This window comes from Hibiscus syriacus, unplaced genomic scaffold (genome assembly GCF_006381635.1).
Source record: "Hibiscus syriacus cultivar Baekdansim isolate YM2019G1 unplaced genomic scaffold, ASM638163v2 tig00111408_pilon, whole genome shotgun sequence".
In the NCBI taxonomy this organism is placed as follows: Eukaryota; Viridiplantae; Streptophyta; class Magnoliopsida; order Malvales; family Malvaceae; genus Hibiscus; species Hibiscus syriacus.
In genome coordinates, this window is record NW_024063085.1 from 574,260 (window position 1) to 599,527 (window position 25,268).

The 25,268-nt window shown below is 36.0% G+C and overlaps 1 protein-coding gene and 1 pseudogene across 1 annotated transcript; both read left to right on the forward strand.

Moving 5' to 3' along the window:
* Positions 1-256: 256 nt before the first annotated feature.
* Positions 257-4,495, forward strand: LOC120162767 (ATP synthase subunit gamma, mitochondrial-like). The gene is made up of 9 exons (XM_039172849.1): positions 257-411; positions 771-814; positions 968-1,120; positions 1,837-1,950; positions 2,039-2,166; positions 3,233-3,355; positions 3,452-3,571; positions 4,045-4,166; positions 4,272-4,495. Exons 1-9 carry the CDS (start codon positions 257-259, stop codon positions 4,339-4,341), a joined length of 1,029 nt encoding a protein of 342 aa, XP_039028780.1. The 3' UTR covers positions 4,342-4,495.
* A 1,691-nt stretch (positions 4,496-6,186) lies between these two features.
* Positions 6,187-24,416, forward strand: LOC120162768 (annotated as a pseudogene).
* Positions 24,417-25,268: the final 852 nt, after the last annotated feature.

The following is a 25,268-nucleotide window of genomic DNA, read 5'->3' on the forward strand; positions in this document are numbered from 1 at the left end:
TGTCATACACATATTGTATTTGGCATATGCATCAAAGTTCAAGTAACACACAATGTTTGTACAAGTATGATATGGAATTGATGCCTCTTAATGTTGTTTGTAGGTTCGAAACCAAAATTCTAACGGGAAATATGCTGTCGTTTGAAAAGCAATATGGCGTGGAACGATTTAGTATCTAAAAAATGCACACAAAAGTTTGATTGTAAGATTTCTGCGATCACGGCGTATTTGTCGAAGGTGAAAACCGAACAATTCGATGCCCCTGACTATTCTTAAGTTGTCTAAAGTAGTTGCCATCGGCAAGATTTCTACTGTCGAGTCACATTTTTTGAAGTTGAAAACCGAGCAGTTCGATGGCCTCAACGCTACTCCTAGGTCATCTAAAGTGGCTCTTGGTTGTATTGCTGGAGAGTAAGATTTGAAAAATCAGTCAACAAGTATTAAATTGGAAAAATGGAAAATCATTCTATTTTTCTTACCGGGGTATTAAATTGTCAACTGTTCTTGGTGGACAAGCTTAATCCATTTCCCTGCTAACATAAGTTACTGCATTAATTTTTTAAATAAAAATTCCCAATGTGATGAAGTACATATAAAAAATGAGATAAACATTGATTCTGGTCTGATTGGGTGATTTAAATTTTCAAAAGACTGGAAAAGATTAAAATATAAAAAGTTTGATTGAACCTAATAAGATTTATAATGAAATTTATTTTATCTATTTTCTTTGATGTAATTTGAACTAATAAATAAGTTAACTCGGATGGCAGGGATGAGGGTCCTATTGGAGTTCGCAATATTTCAACTCACGTCGGTAAGAATATTTCCTGTTTCTTTTAGTTTCCTCCTGTTTCTTTTAGTTTCCTTTTAGTATGATGTTACATGGTTATGCTTCTCATGCTTTCTTCTAGAGTTAGGGTTTTTTTGTTAAGGTAATAACTTGGGTGATGGCCAATTATTCATGCAGTTAGAAACCGTATGAAGAGTGTTAAAAATATTCAGAAAATCACAAAGGCAATGAAGATGGTTGCAGCCTCAAAGCTGAGAGCAATTCAAACTAAAGCTGAGAATTCTCGTGGCCTCTGGCAACCGTTTACTGCACTTCTCAGTGATCTACCCAGTATGTCCACTAAGAAGCCTTTGATATATATATCCCTTGACTGAGCAAGCTCAGTTGAATTTGTGTGTGTTCTCATTGCATTTTGCTTAACGTTTGCTATCTCAAATTGTGCTTTCTTCCCTTTATGTTGAATTGGTTTACAAGTTGTGAACCATATGGGGGCTGGCTTAGTTTTTCTTCCCCCATTCTCTATATCCAGAAGATTACACAAATGTGGCTTATTTTGTTGGTAAAAAAATAACTTGAGCAGATTAGCTGCACTTTTATGTATGCTTCTTATTGTTTATTTGTTTGAAAGTTTAGTGAATATATCCTTATTTGTCCGAAGTTTATATTAGTTCATGATTTGGAGAAGATGGATTTTTCTCATTGAATTTGTTTATTGGGGAGTAATCGGGATTGTGATTTTTCATGCAAACATGCTGTATGTGTGTGCCTATTTGGACTAACTCTGAAAGAACATAAGCTTAAACAGGCTATGGTTATTTACAGAACTGGTTCTGTATCAATAATGCATAGTTTCAGTTAGTAACTAGTATACTTGGTTCAAGTTGAAAAGAGTGGTGAACGGAACTTGCTTGGTTATGGTTATAGGGTTTTCTATTCATTCTCATGTCTTGTCCTTCTATAGTTTTGTTATACTATCATGTTTTACATATATCAAATTTATATTTTTCTTTCTGCCTCATTTTATTAATGTCTTGTCACAATGCTAGGTGCTGATGTCAAGAAGAGTGTCGTGGTGACCATCTCTTCAGACAAAGGTCTCTGTGGTGGAATTAACCCCACATCTGTCAAGATAAGCAAAGGGCTCCACAAGTTGAACTCTGGTATATCTCCCTCACAACTACTTGTTTGTTCCCTCTTTGTTGGTATCCAAATTGGATGCTTATGAGTTAAATATCTTAATTTCCGAAGGTCCTGAAAAAGAAACAAAATATGTTATTTTGGGAGAGAAGGCAAAGGCTCAATTGATTCGTGACTCTAAGAAGGACATTGAGTTAATCATAACCGAATTGCAGAAGAATCCTTTGAACTACACTCAGGTCTGTCATTGTGCTTTATTTGCAACTATGAAAGAACATTTGAATGCTTGATTTCTTTATTGACATCTTTGGTCATTCAGGAGTAGGATATGTCGCATTAAGAAAAATCTGGTCATATAACGGGCAAGGACCAGTAATTATAGGACTTAATTTGATAATAGATCATAACTTTATTCAGTTGGTTTAGAAAGGAAATACTCCGTTTTGAGGGCAACAAAGCAACTAAAGATTCAACCTTCCTACTGACCTGGGATGTGAATAGTAGCCATAACAGTAATTTAAGGTAGGGTTGGAGGTTGTTTTGCTGTGGATCTAGTTAGAGTTTGATAGATGGGGGTTCTGGGTTGAACGAGAATGCTTTAAGGTTGGTTATAATCTGTCGTAGATCTCCTCAGTCTTCCCTTAAAAGCCATAAAGGCTTCATATAGGATTAGGTATTCTTCACGCAAACCTAAAGAGCTTACAGGTGCATATTCTCCTATAATTGTTCTCTATTAGTTGAATGATCTAATTTGTACATGTATGTAGTCTTTTACTTATCCTACTATCACACTTAGTAGATTCCCAAAGTGGGAGCTAGCAAAATTGACTGAATGAAATTCAAAACTGAGAAGGGGAATATGATAATGGAAGGAAACTTTTAATGGGCCTTTGGTCTCAAATTCTAATATTTAAATCAAAAGAATTATCAAATGCTGGACTCAAGTCCAAGAGAAAAGACTTTTCTTTAACGCATTTCAACCATTGACCTGAGAACATAACATTGGCACTTATCAATATCAATTCTAGCTTTAGTTAATGCCCATTTGTCTAACATCAAATATAGAATGCAATCCCAAATTTTCTTGGTTGAAGTTCAATTTTAACTTTCCCTAGTCCTCTTTCTTTGCCAAGTCACCTTGTCTTTCAATAAATGTCTTGTACACAATGTTGTAGATTGCAGTTGACTGTGTTAACCATCAATCTTTTCGGATGAACTGTAGTTTTCCAAAATAGTTGAATCTCTTTTTTTTGTGGACTTTTTCTATTGTTTTTTCTCCATACTTGCAAACATTTGTACCTTCAGGTCTCTGTCCTTGCTGATGAGATCTTAAAGAATGTTGAGTATGATGCTTTGAGGATTGTCTTCAACAAGTTTCACTCAGTAGTTTCATTTGTGCCGACGGTATCAACTGTATTATCACCCGAAGTGAGTATTACCAGAATCTTTCAGCTTGATAGTTTCTTTTCCTGCTGTAATGTTGCTCTATTTGATCTCTGGTTTATTTGGCGATTATTCGTACAGATTGTTGAACGGGAAGCTGAATCTGGGGGAAAGCTTGGTGATCTAGACTCCTATGAAGTTGAGGGTGGTGAGACAAAGGGAGAAATACTTCAAAATCTGGCAGAGTTCCAATTCTCTTGTGTAAGTCCTGTTTTTTTAACAAAAATCCTTGTTTTTTCTCTTTCTGCATCAAAGTTATACCATGAAGGCATGAACTATGAATAATTAAATATTAAACATTTAATGAATAAATTCCCATCTTTCAAATTTGTGAATGTTTCTCAACACCCTAGGTCTTCTGGGAGAGCTGTATAACGATGAGTGTAGCCTCTTCTATGTAATGCTGGTTAATGAAACGATATAAAGTAAACACTTGATCAGTGAGGTTCCTATAATTGTGATAGAGGTTTAAGCTTCCTTGTTATATTATTGCAAATTCTGCCGACTCTGGTTGCCGGGGCAAGCCCGTACAATCTCTGTCTGACCCATATGGATGACCGAGTACAATCTTACCGTTATAAAATCTGTTAAAAAGGATTCTCATGTGTGCTTTATATCAGTGTGTGATAGAGTTTCCGAAATTCACCCTCAAAGGATTTTCATGTTTCCCGCAGGTCATGTTCAATGCGGTGTTGGAGAATGCTTGTAGTGAGCAAGGAGCAAGAATGTCCGCAATGGATGGTTCAAGCAGAAACGCTGGCGACATGCTTGATCGCCTAACGCTTACATATAGCAGGTCTCCCTCTTACCCTCTGCGTTTATGTGACTCGGTTATTAAACCGGATTGCCAGTCACTTGTGTTGAGCCTCATTTAGTCTATTTTTACATATTCGTGTTACAGAACCCGTCAAGCATCGATTACCACCGAGTTGATTGAGATTATATCTGGATCATCGGCACTTGAGGGTTAAATAAAAATAGAAAGATCGACTGCTAGGTTTCCGACGGTGACAAATAAAATTCCAATGGTGCGATGTTTTGGAATCTGCTCAAATGAGGCCTAATGCTTTGTTCAAATAATTGTTGATTTGATTAAATTTGATGTCGTGGTATTATATGCACAACTTTTAGCACCTAACATTTACCTTTTTTTTTTTTGCCACTGTGGTTTTAATTCTGAAAACATGCCATATGGGTTAAAAGTGTCCATTGAACAATGATCCCTTAAAGTAAAAGTATGATTCAGTGTTTCTGGGTGAGGGATCGAATCGAATTGAGTGAAAAAAATCGAGTTATTCTCGAGTTTTATTTTATAATTCAAATTTTATTTGAAATGTTTTCAAGTTGAGTTTAATTTTTAAAATTCAAGTTGAGTTAGATGAGTTTTTGTTTAAGTTTGATTGTAAATATTTATAATATTATAGTATTATTGATTATAATTTAAATGGTTCTTTACAACCATCTATAATACTTATATACTTCATATTTTTTTATGTATGATATATGTATATAATACAAAATTGAGATGTTTAATTCAAACTTGAAAATTAATTTATTAATCAATAAAAATTTTGAGTTATTCGAGCTACTATTTGAGTTCTTTTTATCATTCATTTGAATTTAATTTTTTTGAATATAAAATTTTAAATCGAGTCGATTAATTTTTTCTTCTTATCTCTAATTAAAGTTGTTCCAACTGAAAATCGAAGCCAGGCCCAAGAAGATACGAGCAAAAGCTTTTGCCCTTTGCAATGGTTGTAGTAAACTATGGTGTGAAGGTCGGATTTTTAGAATTAGAATTAATTTATAATAATATTTAAAAGTTAAGAATTAAATTTATTATTATATAAATATTGTCAATTACCTCGTCAATTTTTGATTAAAAATTAATTATTTATGATCATTTTGTAAATTTTAATAATTCGAATATTAATTTAGAGAAAATTATTAAAATCACAAAAAAATATGTGTTTTCTTCACTATTGAGTCTTCACCAAGCAAGTGTTCGAAGAAAAATATATGGGTAAACTACATTTCCAGTCCCTCAACTGTACATTTGTTTCTATTTGGTCATGAGACTACTTTTTTAAAAAATTTATCACCTAATTTTTTAATTTCATTTTTTGTCACCTACTGTTAAATATGCAATGCTGCTTTAAATTTTTTTCAGTTTATGTAAAAAAAATTAAAAAATTTTCTTTTAAATTTTTTAATTTATTAATGTTAAAATATTTTCTTTTAAAATTCAAATGATGAAAAAACCAAGAAAGAAAAGAAAATCAATATATCTTGATAATACGATAATCATATAATAGATATTATATATCATATTAAAATTTTGATTTAAGTTTTGTTGATTTTGAAGAAAATCAAACTGAAAAAAAGAGAGAAGAAATGGGAACACTTTAGTAGGACAATAAATGAGACGAGATAGATCTTGAACTATTCGAGATTGGCTCAGTCAAAGCTTGATAAATACTCTACTCGAGTTTTTAACAAGCTGAAACGAGCTACTTGATACTCGACTCGAAAATACGAGTAACTCGAAAAAATAATATACTAAATTTTATTTTTTTAAAATAAATTATTAATAGTATTAACATTTATGTATTTATTTTTTTAATATGCAATATAAATTTTTCATGTACTTAAGGTTTATGATCGAGTTAGAGCTTCAACCGAGTTAGGTTCGAGTTTGAGTCGAACTTGAAAATTTTAGGCTAGTAAATTTTCGAGTTGATTTTAGTTCAACAATACTCAAGCTTGACTCGTTTTAACCTACACTTTTGTATCACTTACATATTACATCATAAATGATGACCGACAACGGTCAACCATCAGAAGCCTCAACTACTCGGCACATTGATAATAAGCTGCCTTCCAAAGGTTCTTGTCCTATGTATTTCAAGTGGTTCCCTTCGTATATTGCTTTATTTGAGTTCCCCCAAAATATTGGATAAAAAACAAGAAAGGGGTTTAATTTTAAAATTAAAATGGCTTCTGAATTTTATGAGCTTGAATGACGAATGCCTGAACCTGGTTAAGGGTTTAAGTTTAAAGCTAGAAATTAGAATGCTCCGACTCTTCATTTTTCTTTAAGTATTTGTGTCCGACACTTGTGTTCAACACATGAATATGGGGATATGATCTTCAAGGATCCTCTGAAACGCATAGAAAAACATGGAAAAATCTTATCATACCTGTATCAGACACATACTATTCGACATTCAAACCCAAGTTTGAGTAATGTAGATTTAACTTTTTTATGTCTTGTGATGGTAATTGTGATTTCCTTTATTGATAGTCTTCTTTATTACATTCCAGAGGTTCTTGAGCTGTGGAGAAGTGCTGATGCAGTATGCTTTGATGTGGATAGCACGGTATGCGTAGATGAGGGCATCAATGAACTTGCAGAATTTTGTGGGGCTGGAAAGGCTGTTGGAGAATGAACTGCTAGGTTCTTTCCCCACATTTTTAATTACTTCAATTCCATTGTGAATCGTAGATGGTTGATTCTTTTTTTTTAATTTATTATATTTTTATTTGTAGAGCAATGGGCGGTTCTGTTCCTTTTGAGGAGTCCTTATCTGCACGATTATCTTTATTCAAACCTTCCCTATCTCAAGTCCAGGATTATCTCTGCCAAAGACCCCCAAGGTATGAGGGTTATACTTCAGTCTTGATTATATATTGATATGTTCGTATGATCACAATGCTTTTCAGTTATGGATGGTTAGTAGCGTCAGATTAATACACTCTGCTAGGAAGTCCGTAATACGAATTAAACTTGCAATTTTTGTTCTGCAATATGTTCAATATTTGCTTTAAATATTATGATATATTATGTTGTAGTGCTTGCCCTGTTACTTGATGCAAGGTACATTATAACTAAGTAAATTCTGGTGCTTCTATTTTGTCAATGGCCATTTGTCTCTGAAACAACCATCTTAACCTTTACGAATATTTTACATGTTTCAGAACCTTAAACCCAGTGTTCTATAGCCAACTGTCAGCCTAGGTTAGTGAAGTTAAGCTCTAGTCTTTTATATAATGCTTCTCAGTTTATGATTTAAGAAAAAATGCTCGTCACATAATGATTGTTATTTGCAAAAAAAATCATATCAATCTTTATAATTGTAGTATGTAATTTAAATTTGTAAAACTTGTTAGTTGCCCCTTGGATTAGGGCTTTCCTAATGTTTGTCTTCTATTCGACATGATGATTTAAGGGTTGTGTTCATTGTTCTTCTTACTGATGTGTAGGCTTTCTCCTGGCATAGAAGAACTAGTCAAGAAGCTGAAGTCTAGGAATACCAATGTTTATCTAATTTCCGGGGGGCTTCCGACAAATGATCAAGGTATGCAACTATGCTTCTAAATGCTTGAAAGACTATCTATGTTTTACTTTTATCTGTTAGGGCATTCATGTGGTTTTGTTTTCCATTTTGATGGACGTAGTCTGAAATCACTAGCAATATTCTGATGGCATTGAAAATGGAAACTCGAACTTAAGAATCTGGAAATGAATGAGTCTCTTGCCTAACAATTAAACACCAAGTGGGAAATCCTTGCATGACTTTAGGTCCGAGACATACAGCAAAAGGCAAACGGTGACTTGGGAAAACAATCAGATTTAAAACTATTGAAGTATGTATGATATGGTTAATGTTGTTTTACGGCCAAACAATGTGGTATCCGATGATCTGCTTTATCAGTTTAGAGTCATTATCAGCATGTAGGTTCTTTACCATTAAAAAAACCTTATATATTAATATAATCTTTGATGGTTATTTGAGAAACTCTTTTGTAGCCCGTGGCATCAATCCTCGGGATTCCACAAGAAAAGATTTTTGCCAATCAGCTGCTCTTTGGAAGTCCTGGGGAGTTTCTGGGATTTTATCCAATGAGCCTACTTCAAGGAGTGGAGGAAAAGCTGTTTAAGAAAGGTGTGTCTTGTTTCTGTTTTTTTTTTTTTGTATCGGCCGGCTAAAAGTTCTGTTTTGGGGAATTTGAAGAGTGTTTTATATTACATATATTTATTGTTTTTTATTTTTTATTTTTCGATTGATTATTATTTATTTATTGGATTAATTAGCTCAAAAAGTATCAGATTTTGATGGTCCAGTCAGCATATTGAATATTTAATTGAAATTTACCTGATATAAGATTATCCATAAGATGAAGTAGAATTCAACCAGAAGTAAAAGACTTAAATATTTATTTTTATCTTTTGTGATAAACCTTTTTATTTAGGATTTTTAGTTTGATTACTTTATTATTATTTTATTTAGGAATTAATTATTTTATTAGAACTCTTGGTAGTATTTTTTAGTTTCATTAGAAATTAGTCATTTTATTTACTTAGAACTTTTCATATTTTTACTTTTCTTTCATAATTTTCTTTTCACAATGCTAAGCATGATCTAATCCATGCTTAGCTAAATCTTTTTTAGTCGATACCTGAGCGATGACTCGATTCTTTTCGTGAGAATTGAAAAACGCTTCGTACCTTCAAGTATCTTTCTTGATTTTTGGAAAACAAGGTTAGGTAATCGACTTATTATTTAAATTATTTACACTTTCAATTCAAAGATTGCACCGTGACTTGAATGTTGTTTTGATTTACCGTTAGGGAGGAGAATCGGCTTGTAGCAAATTCAAATCCCTAAAAACAAAGAATTCGATTCTCATTGAGACGTATAACCCGAGCACGGACTTTTCCAGTATTAAAGAAGATATTGGCGTTAACATCGATAGTCAAAGTTAAATTCAAACAAGAATTAAATTTCAATGATTGACATTGGAAATTAGTTCGCATGAGAGAAAAGCAAGTTACAAGGGTTGGGCCTTGTAGACTATAACCGGCAAGAATTTCGAAGTGAAATCTATTTTAATGATCGAGACGAGTCGAGTCAAAGCGAAGCTAGAGGTTATCTCCTATCATTATCTCTTTCAATTATTTATTTTTGTTGTTTTGTTATTTTTATTTAATTTTAATTTATTCAATTAAATTCGATAAGCCCCCTTTTTATTTTATTTTGTAAATTTTCTGGTTAAAAATCAAATAAGATTTAATTGAAAATTCCTTAATCCCTAGGGATCGACCATATTTCACTATTATATTTATTTTATTTTATTTTTAAATTAAAAATTAGGTTTATTTATTTCACAATTACAACGAACGTTTTCATGAGATTACTAAAGAAATTTTCCAGGTTAAGGGATACAAAGCATTAGTGATGATCGGTGATGGAGCTACTGATCTCGAGGTTAGCAAATTCATCAGAACTTTCAATATATTAACTGTCAATGACTGCATTTATTATAAGACTATTGATATAAAAAGAAGAGAAAATCGCCTCAGTGACCAAAAATGCCTTATAATATACGATTTTAACCAATTTTTTTCGGATTTGCCAAAATGACCAACAAAATCGCAATGCGATCGCTAATTCGCAACGCGATCTCCATTATCGCAAATTCGCGTTGCATTTCGCGTTGCGATAGTTGTAAATCGCGTTGCGATGGTCTACAGTGTCGTTGCGATTTTCCCAATTCGCAATGCGAATAAGTAAATCGCAACGCGAATTGGGAAAATCGCAATGCAATACTGACTATCGCAATGCGATACTTACTATCGCAATGCGATAATACAAAATCGTAACGAGATACTGACTTTCGCAACGCGATTCTGACTTTCGCAACGCGATTTACATAGCGCCATTCGTATTAACGCGTATTTTTTTTTTCAAATTCCAAACACGAATTTTTTCTTAAAAAATCGGAAACTGAACCGTCCACAGTAATCGCAACTCATAACCTCAAACCCAAAATCACAACACTCAGTCACATCTCCATCTCTCACTCTCTACGGTGAAATCCGTCCCCATCTCCGAAGATTTCCGTCCCCATCGCCGGCGAAATCCCTCACAACCATTCACAGTCAAAAATCCCTCACAATCATTCAGAAATGGAAAATCAACCTCCGATGGTTAGTTTTTTTATTTTTATTTTGAAATTTTTGCATTATTTTAGGTTTTTCATATTGAGATTGATGATAAGTTTACTGGTAATTTCAATAATAGATTAACCATTTCACTTAGATTTCTTATTAAATTCATTCGATTGCTGCCAATACTGCTAAACTGTTTAGCCTGTGAAGTTAGTATTTGTCTTTGTTTTGTCTTTTGGTTGAAGTAATGCAGAAGAAGAATAGTTTCGAGAATGAAAATCGCAACGCGGAAATAACTATCGCAACGCGAAACCAAAATCGCATTGCGATTTTTATTTCGCGTTGCGATTTTCATTTCGCGTTGCGATTCTCATTTCGCGTTGCGATTTTCATTTCGCGTTGCGATTCTCATTTCGCGTTGCGATTTTCATTTCGCGTTGCGATTCTCTCGTCGCGATAGTCATTTCGCGTTTCTCTTGTTGCGATAGTCATTTCTGCATTGCGATTTTCATTTCAACCAAAAGACAAAACAATGTTGCAAATTTTAGTTTCAAGAATAAACTACTATTTATGTTTATTGTTTTTTGTATATCTTGACAGTGTAGTTTTTGGTATATCTAACTTGGTATGTTTATTGTTTTTGTAGAAATTTTTTTCGGCTTCATTGACATTAAGGAATAAAGTTAGCCTAGCCACTACAATTGCTTCGAAGCTTTCACCTGCACAAAGAAAATTGTTTGAGGAAACCTGCTTCGGGCCATGGCTGAGAGTACATCATCCGGGTGAGATGCTAATTTGACCCATTTGTGGCTTCAGACCATGATTAGAGATCTACCCGACAATATACAACATGGTGAGGAAGAGATATGGTTTCATTTTCCACCGGCATATACTTGTTTTGGGCGGAAGGAGTTCTGCTTAATCACTGGTCTACGATTCGGACACGATGATGTAGGCCGGTACACTCGTCATATCACCCGCCCATCATGGTTATCCAGGGTTTTTCCTGATGAGTCAATAGAGAAGCCGAACTTACACGTCGACGACATGAAGAAATTGTTTAATAAGAAAGATGGTTTTACTCGGATGAATGACGTCGATGTTGTCCGAGTATGCCTTCTACTACTTTTGTATGCCGGCTTTCTAGGCAGAGAGGCCAGACAACCTATTCCTCAGGAGCTAATATTATTGGTAGAGGACCTAAATGCATGGAATCTGTTTCCGTGGGGTTCGTATATATGGAAAGCTACATGGACTAAGTTGTCGTCTGCCTTTGATGACCGCAAAAGTTTGCGGGGCGATGGGTCGAAATACACTTTGTCAGGCTTTGTTTGGGCCTTTGAGGTAAGAATTTCTATATAATGTTTTCAAAATTATAATTAATTATTTAACAATTACTAATGTTTGTTATTATATTGTTTGTAGATTTGGATATTCGAGGCTTTCCCCAGCATGCGGACATATGCATTAAAATCCTCAGATGATATTCCCAGGGCTATTTCCTGGAAGAGAAAACGTCTGTTGGATTGGGAAGACTTAATACCATATGCGACAATAAATAATGTAAGTTAACACAAATACTATCATATATAAACAAGTTATTAATAGTAGACGTTTAACTTTGTTTGAGTTTTTATATTTTTAGGAGGCCAACATTCCATTAATTAGACTGACACCCACGGAGGCTGAGCTTGCAACTGATTGGTGGCAAGCTAGTCAGCGTTTTCTTGATGGCACGAATGATGAGCAGCCTCCACTTCCTCCACTTCGAGAGCCATCACCTCACCCAGAGCCATCACCTGATCGACCCGACTATACACCTCTACAACGAGAGCCATCACCTATCCCGTCACATCATCGAGCCTCTTCTCCACCATCACCTCATGATAGGCGACCGGCAAAGATGCCACGACTTCTATCTCCCTGTTCTCCACCTCCACGGGATGAGTCAAGGGAGTTACGTGATGAGGTCAATGCCTTGCGTGAGGAGATCGGTACTCTACTCGATAACGATGGTGCATGGCGTGTGGAGGTGTCTACTTTACGTGGTGAGGTTGCCGCTCTACGTGAGATGGTAGTATCGTTGCAGAATGAGGTTCATACTCTACGCAACGAGGTAAGTTTAAGATTTTCCATATTTAACTTGATGATAAATTTACTCGTAATTTCACTTAAATTAATCATTTCACTTAGATTGCTTAGTAAATTTATTCGATTACTGCCAATACTGCTAAACTGTTTATTAACACTGTGAAGTTAGTATTTGTCTTTTTGTTTTGTCTTTTGGTTGAAGTAAATTTATTCGGTTGCTGCCAATTCTGCTAAACTGTGTATTCTTTAACACTGTGAAGTTAGTATTTGTCTTTGTTTTGTCTTCTGGTTGAAAGTTTGAAATATATTTGTCTTTGTTTTCACTGTTTAAATATCATGTCTGTTTATTTACTGATATTTGTATTTAATTATTTAGCGGACCGATAAGGTGAATGCTTTACGTCGGGTTTTTCTTGCACGACAGAGTTCACGCATCAGACGGCGTGTACGTGCTATTAAGTCTCCGTATACCCCAATAGTGCGAAGACACCACAAGAAGAAGCCCGACTCGCTTGTCATCCCTCAAGAGTCCACTCCTATCGTTGAAGAGGCCCCTATCATTCCTCGAGAGTCCCCTCCCACCGTTCAAGAGGCCACTGTCATCCCTCAAGAGTCCACTCCTATCGTTGAAAAGGCCCCTATCATTCCTCGAGAGTCCCCTCCCACCGTTCAAGAGGCCACTGTCATCGTTGAAGAGGTCCCTCCCACCATTCAAGAGCCCGATTCATATGGCGTCATATGTAGGATTCTTGAGAAACCCTCTGACGTGCCGGACATGATGGATTCAAGTTGGCTCTCGTATGAGTTACCGGCCAGTACCATATCGGTATCTGAAGTGGAGAGGAAACAACTACCGGACACAATTCTGGATAACACCCTTTGGGCTAAGACCGCAGTTGATTTTTATCTACATGAGCGAAGCCAAGGGTGTTTCACTGACATATGCAAGCTCAATGATGATATCTATTTGTTGCTTGATTGGTCTTGGTGGGGCGTATTATTAGGGGTCGAAGACAATGGCTATTTCGATGGAGGGGTAAGTCTTATATTTTTCTTATATTTTAATTTGATTATTTTTTTGTAAATTTATGTAAGTTACTAATATATGTCATTTTTTGTAAAACAGCATATCGATGCGTGGGTGTCACATCTTCTAATAATTAGGAAACTTAAGGAAAATAAAAGAAATACACGATATACAATTATGCCGACGTCTTTTAACGCCGTTCACTTGAAGAATCAACGAGATGAATCATTTGCGTTGGGCAATGGACAAGCTAAACTTTATCCTGCATGGTGGGAGGTCGATAAGGTTAGTGTTTATTTTAGATTGAGTTTAAAGGTATTCATAAATAAGTGCGCAAATGAATGAATTATTACTTATGATTGCAGGTGTTTATCCCTGTTTTGGAACATAACCATTGGCTTCTCGTCGAGCTTCAGATCCCATCCCTTAAGGCAATAGTATATGACAGCATGATAAATTACATATCATTGGCTGATTTAAGAGATATTATTAAGGGATGGAGCTCTTATTTGGCTAAATTCTTGGATGCGATAAATTATTGGACTCGTTCTGGAAACAAGAAGCCAAAGAAGCTCAATATTACAGTTAGCAGAGACGAGACCGCACCACAACAAACGAAAGGACCCAGAGGGGATTGTGGTCCTCTCGTATGCTTGGCGTTGGACCGTTTGATCATAGGAAGTATAAAGTATCTACCTCCCACCGATATAGATAGAGCTGCAGTAGGCTTGTGGTTTCGATATTATATGGCTAGATCGATATATACGAGACGCTGCCTACCTGCATCCACGTTATAAAAATGTCCATAAACAATTGGTATGTTTATAGGCTTGTGGTTTGAAAATGTTTGGTTAAGTGCCTAGAATTCAATAATTTGATGTTTGTAGGTTTTAGATGTGTAGAAAGTGTTGTTTGAGCAAATGTTTGGTTTATGCAGGTTAATCTCAGAAGTGAGCTGCGTGAAAATGATGTATGGCTACAAAAGTTGATTCAATAGTAGAAGTGTTATTTTCTCTAATAATTATTGCTTATTTTTTGATTGTTTAATTGATTTGTAAAAGGTGATTTGTAAAAGTTGATTTGTTTAATTGATGTTAACATAATTCTTATTTGTGCTTGTTTAATTGATTGAAATGTAATGGTTGATTTTGTTGATTTCAATCTGCATTATGTTGAAGGCAAAAAGTACTATCGCAATGCGAAATGAAAATCGCAACGAGAGAATCGCAACGCGAAATGAAAATCTCAACGAGAGAATCGCAACGCGAAATTAAATTCGCGTTGCGATTTTCATTTTGCATTGCGATTCCCTCGTTGCGATTTTCATTTCGCATTGCGATTTTCATTTCGCATTGCGATTCTCTCGTTGCGATTTTCATTTCGCATTGCAATAGTAATTTCTGCGTTGCGATAGACATTAAGATGATTGCATATTAAGTGATAACAACTGAACAGATCATAGCAATTTTCAAACTCAAGTTACTAATACATGCCTAACTGAAAATGTTAAAAGTTCACACATAAAATCTACATAATACAACGTTTGCATTTAAAAATCACCTAAGTTAACAGTCCCAAAAGGTGAAGCCAGTTGTGATTGGGATTTAAAAGATGATTGCGATTTTGATTGCCTTTTTCTTGACACCATATGAGCTTTGGATTTTGATGATGATCCATATTTTGGTAGAGGAAAAGATGATTGTGATGGCACTGGTGATCCACATGTCAACCTTGTATGACCACTTTCCTTGCACCGACTACATGTCGATCTCTTCTTCTCTTCACCCTTAGACGGTATACGATCGTGACTTTTTGGTCGGCCAGGTAGCCTTCTGTCCATGGCTGGTGGCAAAACTGTTTGTAAGTCATCTGGTATGTCCTACTCAGAAGGATGTGGAATAGCGTAGACAATCTCGGCATAAGTCTGTCGATATACTTCTGTAGTGTAGCAATCCATAGCGTATGTGCTTGAATCATCTTGGTTTAGATGAAGAGCAACTTTTATAACATGGCCACACGGATAACCAGATGTTTGCCATTTCATACAACTACACGTCCTTGCATTTAGATCGACAAGCCCATTTAAGTTATTATCCAGTACTTCAAACAAAGTGTTTGAACATGGTTCAACTCTCCATGACGTTGACTTCACAACACGTTTCGTTATCTTTTTTCAGTCCATGGTGTAACACGATGTTCCAATGTTCCTGTAAATTTAAATAAATAATACTTAGTAAAATATATGATAAGTTACGAATTCAAAGAAATAATACCTGCATGGTTTCTTTTCTTGTAGTACCACTGTTGAATAGAGGCTCGAAAAAACTCCATTAACATAGTAATGGGTAATTTCCGGGAATGACGACTTAGAGCGTTGATTGATTCTGCACTATTAGACGTCATAAAACCATATCTTGCTCCAAGTTGATGTACTCTTGACCATCTTTCAAACCCGACATCTTCTAGTGTTTGAGCACACTGAGGCAAAACACGTCTTAAACAGTTTATATGCTTATTGAAATCCACTTCCCGATAAGCTTTTACAGCCTTCCTGTATGTCCATTTGTGCTTTTTTATACCAGCAGACCTTGATTTTAGATTTCTATACAAATGAACACCACAAAGTCCATGAAAAGCATATGGGAAACACCTTCTAACAGCGTTGTCAATTGATTTTGCCCTATCGGATATGATTGTCAGATTGCTAATAGGACCTATGCAATTCCTAAGATGCCCCATAAACCATGTCCATGAATAAGAGGTTTCAGATTTGCCAACCCCGTAAGCTATTGGCAATATCCCATTGTTAGCATCCATGGCTACTGCTAATAAGTTTACTCCAAGGTATCGACTTTTCAAATGTGCTCCGTCAACTATAATAACTGGGCGCATGCAAGTAATAAACGAATGAATCTACAAAATAATATACACAAGAAATATAATCATTTAAATATGAAATGCATGTAACTAACAGAAATGAGTCAACAGAATTATATTGATTTACTAACCGCAGCACCAATGGCGATAAACAACAACTCAAAGCGTCCATCTCTATCTGTTTTGATATGAGTTACCGACCCAGGATTTTTCAGCTTTAAATTGTGACAATAAGCCGGCAGTTGGGCAAACGATGCTTCTGGCGACCCCCTCAACAATTCCAAGGCATAACATTTGGCTCTCCAAGCTTGAGAATATGATATACTAATCTTGAACCGAGCATTCATGTCAGTCATAATTTCATGTCCCCGATATACCCTGCCATTCAAAAACATTAACTCAGCCAGAAAACCACCCAACACCTTTTTGTTTGCATGTCTATGGTTAGGAAAAACTTGGGTTCTTGAACATGTATGTTTATCAATAAAAGTCCTAACTTGAAACATTTCGCAATCTTTTATCCTCTTTGCAATCATACGCCACGTACAGTTTTTGTCAATCATACACCTTGTTTCGAAACGATCTTTGCTTGATTTGTTAACTTTTAGTTGATAGCCATCTTCCACACATTTCGTATACAAAGCTATCTTCAAGTCTTCCTTTGTATCAAAACAATCATCTTTCTTGATACGAATAACTTTTGTGTAACAATCAACTGCTTTCTTTACCAACTCTTCTTCCGGTATCTGAAGTAATTCTGGCATATTCCAGTTATACTCCCGTGGCATTTTCTTTTCTTCGAGGACTTTTTCTTCTTCAGGATTATATGAATTACATAATGGATGTTCAACATGTTCATTCACAGCCTCCACTTCCTCCTCATTATCATCAATAACATCTTCCTCGGCAACGGTTGTTTCATCATCAAAATTCGGGTATTGACCAATATCAAAATCATTACACGCAGGGTATGTTTCTTCTTCTGAAACATCATCAAAATCCGAGTATTGACCAATATCAAAGTCCGGGTATTGACCAAGATCAAATTTCGAATACTGACTAGTACTCACAATTTTTTCTCTTGGCTCATCATCGTCTAATTGGTCAATACGAAAACCAGAATTTGGTGCTGAAAGTTGATTGGGATTTGGATTAGAGAAAGGTTGTAGGTTTTGAGAAAAACTTAGTTGATTACTACCCGCTACTGACCCAACAATACTACTTCTAGGTTCAACAACATACATTGTAACATCATCACTTGAAACACTAATGTAAGCAATGAATCGTTCAACATCTTCATTGTCGGTTAACAAATAAACTTTACCATTCCTCTGATAAGATAGCCTAAATCCACTTAGGGGCTCTAAATTCAATTTCTTTGAAACACGTAACATTAGAGTTTCATAAGTTAACTTTTTTAATGACAGTTTTAGTTGAAGATTCATGGGTAAAGGCATATATTGTAAAACACCATTAACATTCTCCCATGACCCTCCAAAACACAAATCTATCCAAATATGATCAACATTAGATGATTTCATGGTTGTAAATTAATTTACTAAACAAACGAGCTGCGAAACTAAGACCTGTTGCCGGATGGGGAAGGATGTAGGAACGGATATAGGAACGGATGTCGCCGGAGAGAGTGATAGATGGAGATGGAATGAGTTGCGATTTAGGGATTTAGGTTATGAGTTGTTTCTTCTGCGTAGATATATACACAAAAAATTTGTGTTGCGAAACTAAAACCTATTGCGAACTTTGAAAATCGCATTGCGATTCTGTATTATCTCGTTGTGAAAGTAAGTATCGCGTTGCGATTTTCCTAATTCGCAATGCGAATAAGTAAATCGCAATGCGAATTTGGAAAATCGCAATGCGATACTAACTATCGCAACGAGATAATACAAAATCGCAACGAGATTCTAACTTTCGCAACGAGATTCTGAAAATCACAATCATCTTCAAAATCCCAATCACAACCGGCTTCACCTTTTAGGACTGTTAACTTAGGTGATTTTTAAATGCAAACGTTGTATTATGTGTATTTTATGTGTGCACTTTTAACATTTTCAGTTAGGCATGTATTAGTAACTTGAGTTTGAACATTGCTATGATCTGTTCAGTTGTTATCACTTATTAGACATTCATTTGACTATCGCAACGGGGAAATCGCAACGCGAAAATGGCTATCGCAATTCGAAATGAAAAATCGCAACGCGAAAATGGCTATCGCAACTAGAAAATCGCAATGCGAAATGAAAATCGCATTGCGATTTTCTCGTTGCGATTTTCATTTCGGATTGCGCTTTTCATTTCGCATTGCGATTTTCTCGTTGCGATAGTCAGTTTCGTGTTGCGATAGTCTGTTTTGCCTTCAACATAATGCAGATTGAAAATCAACAAATCAACTATTACATTTCAATCAATTAAACAAGCACAAATAAGAATTATGTACACATCAATTAAACAAATCAACATTTACAAATCAATTAAACAATCAAAAAATAATAATAATTCTTATTTCTTCATAAATAATTGATTCAATGAATTAACAACTTTGTGACCCCGTACATCCATTTCACGCAGCTCACTTAAGGATTAACCTGCAGAAACCAAACATTTGCTCAAACAAGACTTCCTACACATCTAAAACCTACAAACATCAAATTATTGAATTCTAGGTACTTAACCAAACATTTTCAAACCAAAAGGAGTATATATGTTAACAAAACTTGCATTTGACTTACCAATTAACAATGGACACTTTCATAAGGCGGATGCAGGTAGGCAGCGTCTCGAATATATTGCTCTAGCCATATAATGTCGAAACCACAAGCCTACTGCAGCTCTATCTCTATCGGTAGGAGGTAGAAACTCTGTGCTTCCCGTCGTCAAACGCGCCAAGCACAAGCATACGAGAGGACCACTATCCCCTCTGGCTCCCGGCGATTGTTGTGGCGCGGTCTCGTCTCTGACAACTGTGACATTGAACTTCTTTGGCTTCTTGTGTCCATAATGAGTCCAATAATTAATCCCATCCAAGAATTTAGCCAAATGAGAGCTCCATCCCTTGATCATATCTCTCAAATCAGACAGTGATATGTAATTTATCATGCTGTCATACACTATTATCTTCAGGGATGGGAGCTAAAGTTGGACGAGAAGCCAATGACGACGTTCTAAAACAAGGATAAACACCTGCAATCATAAGTAATAATTCATTTATTTGCGCACTTATTTATGAATACCTTTAAAAAATTTAAAACATAAACACTAACCGTATCGACCTCCCACCATGCAGGATAAAGTTTAGCTTATCCGTTGCCCAATGAAAATGATTCATCTCGTTGATTCTTCAAGTGAACTGCGTGAAAAGCCGCCGGCATTATTGTATATCGCGAATTATTTTTATTTTTCCTAAGCTTCCTTATTATTAGTAGACGTGACACCCACACATCGATATGCTGTTTTACAAAAAAATACATATATTAGTGAATTACATTAATTTTTAAAAAAATTAATCAAAATCATATATAAGACAAATATAATACTTACCTCCCCATCGAAATAGCCACTGTCTTCAACCCCTAATAGCACACCCCACCAAGACCGATCAAGCAACAAAAATATTTCATCGTTGTGTTTGCTTATGTCAGTGTAACACCCTTGGCTCCGCTCATGTAGATAAAAATCAACTGCGGTCTTAGCCCAAAGGGTATTATCCACAATTGTTTCCGGTAGTTATCTCCTCTCCATTTCAGATACCGGAAGGGTACTAGCCGGTAACTCATACGAGAGCCAACTCTCATCCATCATGTCCGGAACCGGTGGGGGTTTCTCAATACTTCGATATATTACCCCATGTGAATCGGGCTCTGGAATGGTGAGAGGGACCTCTTCAACGATGACAGTGGCCTCTTGAACGGTGGGGGGACTCTTGAGGGAGGATAGGGGCCTCTTGAATAATTGGAGGGGACTCTTGAGGGATGACAGGTGAGTCGGGCTTCTTCTTGCGGAGTCTTCGCACCATTGGGGTGAACGGAGACGTAATAGCACGTCCACGCCGTCTGATGCGTGAACTCCGTCGTGCAAGGAAAACCCGACGTAAAGCATCCACCTTATCGGGCCGCTAAAAAAAATTAATACATAAATCAGTAAATAAACAGACATGATATTAAACAAAGACAAATATGTTTCAAACTAGCATTGTATTCACCCAAGTCATTATTCTATCATAGTTCACAAAATGCTCATATAACATTCCAGAAGTAAGCACATATATAAACATTTAAAAGGACAACATATATAAACATTCCAGAAGAAGAATAGTTTACTTTCGCAGCACGAAACTTAAAATCGCAACGCGAAAATGACTATCGCAACGCGGAAATGGCTATCGCAATGCGAAATGAAAATCGCAACGACAAAATCGCAATGCGAAATGAAAATCGCAACGACAAAATCGCAATGCGAAATGAAATCGCAACGACAAAATCGCAACGCGAAACACAAATCGCATTGCGATTTTCATTTCGCGTTGTGATTTTGTCGTTGCGATTTCATTTCGCATTGCGATTTTGTCGTTGCGATTTTCATTTCGCATTGCGATAGCCATTTCCGCGTTGCGATATTCATTTTCGTGTTGCTCAAGTAAACTATTCTTCTTCTGCAAATTGAAACTTGAATGGATTGCATTACTTCAACCAAAAGACAAAAACAAAACCAAAAACAAATACTAACAAAAACAGTTTAGCAGTATTGGCAGCAACCGAATGAATTACGAGTATGAAAAATCTTAAACTTACCTCGTTGCGTAGAGTATGAACCTCATTCTACAACGATGCTACCATCTCACGTAGAGCGGCTACCTCACCGAGTAATGTAGACACCTCAACACGCCATGCACCATCGTCTTTGCGTAAAGTATCGACCTCCTCACGCAAGGCATTGACCTCATCACGTAACTCCCCTAACTCATCCCGTTGAGGTGGAGGTGGAGAACAGGGAGATAAACGTCGTGGCATCTTTGTCAGTCGCCTATCTTGCGGTGATGGTGGAGAAGAGGCTCGATGATGTGACAGAATAGGTGATGGCTGTCGTTGTGGAGGTGTATAGTCGGGTCGATCAGATGATGGCTCTGGGTGAGGTGATAGCTCTAGGCGAGGTGATGGCTCCCGAAGTGGAGGCTGCTCATCAACCGTTCCATCAAAAAGACGCTTACTAGCTTGCCACCAATTAGTGGCAAGCTCAGCTTCCATGGGTGTCAGCCTCTGTAGAGGAGTGTTGGCCTCCTAACAATATAAAAGCTCAAACAAAGTTAAACGTGTACTAGTAATAACTTGTTTATAAACATATGGTAGTATTTATGTTAACTTACATTATTTATTGTCGTATACTGTAGTAAATCTTCCCATTGCAAGGTCCGTTTCCTCTTCCAGGAAATATCCCTGGGAATATCATTTGAAGTTTTTATTGCATATGTCTTCATGGCGGGAAAGGCCTCAAATATCCAAATCTACAAACAATATAATAACAAACATTAGTAATTGTTAAATAATTACTTATAATTTTGGAAACATTATATAAAAATTCTTACCTTAAAGGCCCAAATAAAGCCTGTCAAAGTGTATTTGGAACCATCGCCATGCAAACTTTTTCGATCATCTAAGGCAGACGATAACTTATTCCATGTAGCTTTCCATAAATACGAGCCCCACGGAAACAGGTTCCACGCATTTAGGTCTTCTACCAATTTGATTAGATCATTTGGAATAGGTTGTCTGGCCTCTCTGCCTAAAAAGCCGGCATGCAAAAGAATTAGAAGGCATACTCGGACAACGTCGACGTCATCCATCCGAGTAAAACCATTTTTCTTATTCAACAATCTTGTCAGGTCTTCTACGTGTAGATTCGGCCTCTCCAGCTCAAGAAAAACCCGGGATAGCCATGATGGGCGGGTAATGTGTCTAGTGTACCGACCTACATCATCGTGTCCGAAGCATAGACCGGTGATTAAGCAAAACTCCTCCCGCCCAAAACACGTATACGCCGGTGGAAAATCAAACCATATCTCTTCATCACGACGTTGTATAGTCTCTGGTAGATCGCTAGTCATGGTTTGAAGAAACAGGTGTGTCAACATCGCATCTCCACCGGGATGTTGTACTTTCAGCCATGGCCCGAAGCATGTATCCTCAAACATTTTTCTTTGTGCAGGTGAAAGCTTCGACGCAATTGTTTTGGCCAGGCTAACTTTATTTCTTAAGGTCAATTGAGCCGAATAAAAGTTCTACAAAAATAATAAACATACTAAGTTAGATATACCAAAAACTACACTGTGAAGATATACCAAAAACAATAATAAACATAAAGAGTAGTAGTTTATTCTTCAAACTTAAATTTGTAACACTGTGAATTTCGTATTTGTCTTTGTTTTTTGGTTGAAGTAATGCAATTCATTCAAGTTTCAGTTTGCAGAAGAAGAATAGTTTCTGAAAATGAAAATCGCAACACGAAAATGACTATCGCAACGCGAATTTGACTATCGCAACGAGAGAATCGCAACGCGAAACTAAAATCGCGTTGCGATTTGCATTTCGCGTTGCGATTCTCGGTTGATTTAATAAGCAATCTAAGTGAAATGGTTAATCTATTATTGAAATTACCAGTAAACTTATCATCAATTTCAATATGAAAAACCTAATAATAATGCAAAAATTTCAAAAAGAAAATAATTAAAAAAACTAACCCTCGTTGGTTGATTTGGTTGATTTTCCATTTCTGATTGTGAGGGTGGCTCTGAGAGATGGAGATAGACGGATTTCGCCGGAGATGGGGACGGATTTCGTCGGAGATGGGTGAGAGAGTGAGAGATGGAGATGGGGCTGAGTTGTGATTTTAGGTTTTAGGTTATGAGTTGCGATTACGGGATATACTGTGGACGGTTCAGTGTTCCAATATATTAATATTCGTGTTTGGAATTTAAAAATAAAATACTTGGCCAGGATACTAATGGCGCTTTGAAAATCGCATTGCGATTATGTATTATCGCGTTGCGAAAGTCAGAATCGCGTTGCGAAAGTCAGTATCTCGTTGCGATTTTGTATTATCGCATTGATAGTAAGTATCGCATTGCGATAGTCAGTATCGCATTGCGATTTTCCCAATTCGCGTTGCGATTTACTTATTCGCATTGCGAATTGGGAAAATCGCAACGACACTGTAGACCATCGCAACGAGATTTTCAACTATCGCAACGCGAAATGCAACGCGAATTTGCGATAATGGAGATCGCAAAGCGAATTAGCGATCGCATTGCGATTTTGTTGGTCATTTTGGCAAATCCGAAAAAAGTTGGTTAAAATAGTATATTATATGGGAATTTTGGTCACTGAGGCGATTTTCTCTAAAAAGAATGTTAACAAACCTTAAAGAGTGCTACGTGCAGTTTTCGACAAAATCCATCTTTATGCAAGGATTGGTGGAAGTTCGTGTTCCTTTTTTTTTTCCATGCATGTTTATGAGGAAGATAGCTTCATGTTCAACATGCTTTAAAGTTGAACAGATTTATTAATTGTGTCAAATGTATCTTGTTTGTTTGAGAGAGTGACGGTGAGGATGTCTCAGACATATCCCGAGTTCATTGTCTACTCATTGACTTATAATGTTGAGCACCTATAGGCTATCGTGTTGTTTCGTTTTTTTCACATCTTATTTTCATCACAAAACATAGGCCTGCAAACCAGGAGAGTGAGAGTAAAGGTGTCTCGAACATATTCTGAAGTTCATTGTCTATTCATTTAGTTGATTTATATCGTTGAGCACCTATAGGATATCGAGTTCTACGATGGATAAGGCCAATTTCTGGTTTTTTTTTTATAACCAAATCCCTTGTATTTGAGCAGCACTTTTCTTATTTGATGCCATTTTTTTAATCTTATTTTCGTCTCGCAACATAGGCCCGTAAACCAGGAGGTGCCGACTTGTTCATTTGCTACGCCGCCTGTTGCGGCCAAAGCTAATTGGCTGGTCTTCAACCTCACTGATCTTATAAATGCCTTGGAGTAACTTTATTTCTTTCTTTCTGGTTTCTATGTCCTTTTTTGGTTCACTGGTCCTCAAATGCGCATTAAGCATTCATTCATGGTGTTCGTGCAGCACCCATGGCTGGGTTGTGTGAGATATGTAGGCTCAAAACAAGCCTATAGCTTTTTTACTTGGACTAAAGTGAGTGTCGGATATAAATATATTTAATTGTTTTCGAGTTTTGTATGTATTTGTAAAGCCCATCAAGGTTCATATTTTATTATTCATAGCTGAATATGTTCCAATTATCAAGACCCCTGAACTTTTCCATTTTTATTGAAAATAAGCCTTTTGTACTTTTGTTAGACCCAATTATCCAAAATTCTTATACTTCTTTCTTTACTTTTATTTTTAGAATTAATTGCATCATACATCCTCAAATTAAGACTTTTATTCTAAATTAATTCCTAAACTTTTAAATTTTATAATTTCATCTCTAAACTATGACTATCATCTTAAATTAGTCTTCAAACTATTGAACATTTAATTTTCATCCTCAAATCCTCAATTTTTTTGAACATTTCAATTTCATTCAAAACTATACATATATACCAATCATATATTTTGTTAATAAAATCGTTAGGCTAAGTTATATTATTATATGTTTGAAAAAAAAAAATTAGGTTAAACTATGCTTGAAACTAATTACATATTTGGATGACATTAGGAATGAAATTGAAAGATTCAAAAGTTTGGGGGACCAATTTAGAATGAGGGTTATAGTTTGGGGATGAAATTAGAATGTTCAAAAGTTTAAGGATTAATTTATAATGAAAGTCATAGTTTGATGTTGATTGGAATATTTTAAAAAATAAGGGTCAATTTAAAATAAGATAATAATTTGAGGACATGTAATGCAATTA

Bases quoted from the DNA above. Each gene is read 5' to 3' on its own strand.
- LOC120162767 (XM_039172849.1), top strand. From the start codon at position 257: ATGCCCCTGACTATTCTTAAGTTGTCTAAAGTAGTTGCCATCGGCAAG. The intron at 815-967 runs GTAAGAATATTT...TTATTCATGCAG, and splicing joins CAATATTTCAACTCACGTCG to TTAGAAACCGTATGAAGAGT. The intron at 1,951-2,038 runs GTATATCTCCCT...TAATTTCCGAAG, and splicing joins GCTCCACAAGTTGAACTCTG to GTCCTGAAAAAGAAACAAAA.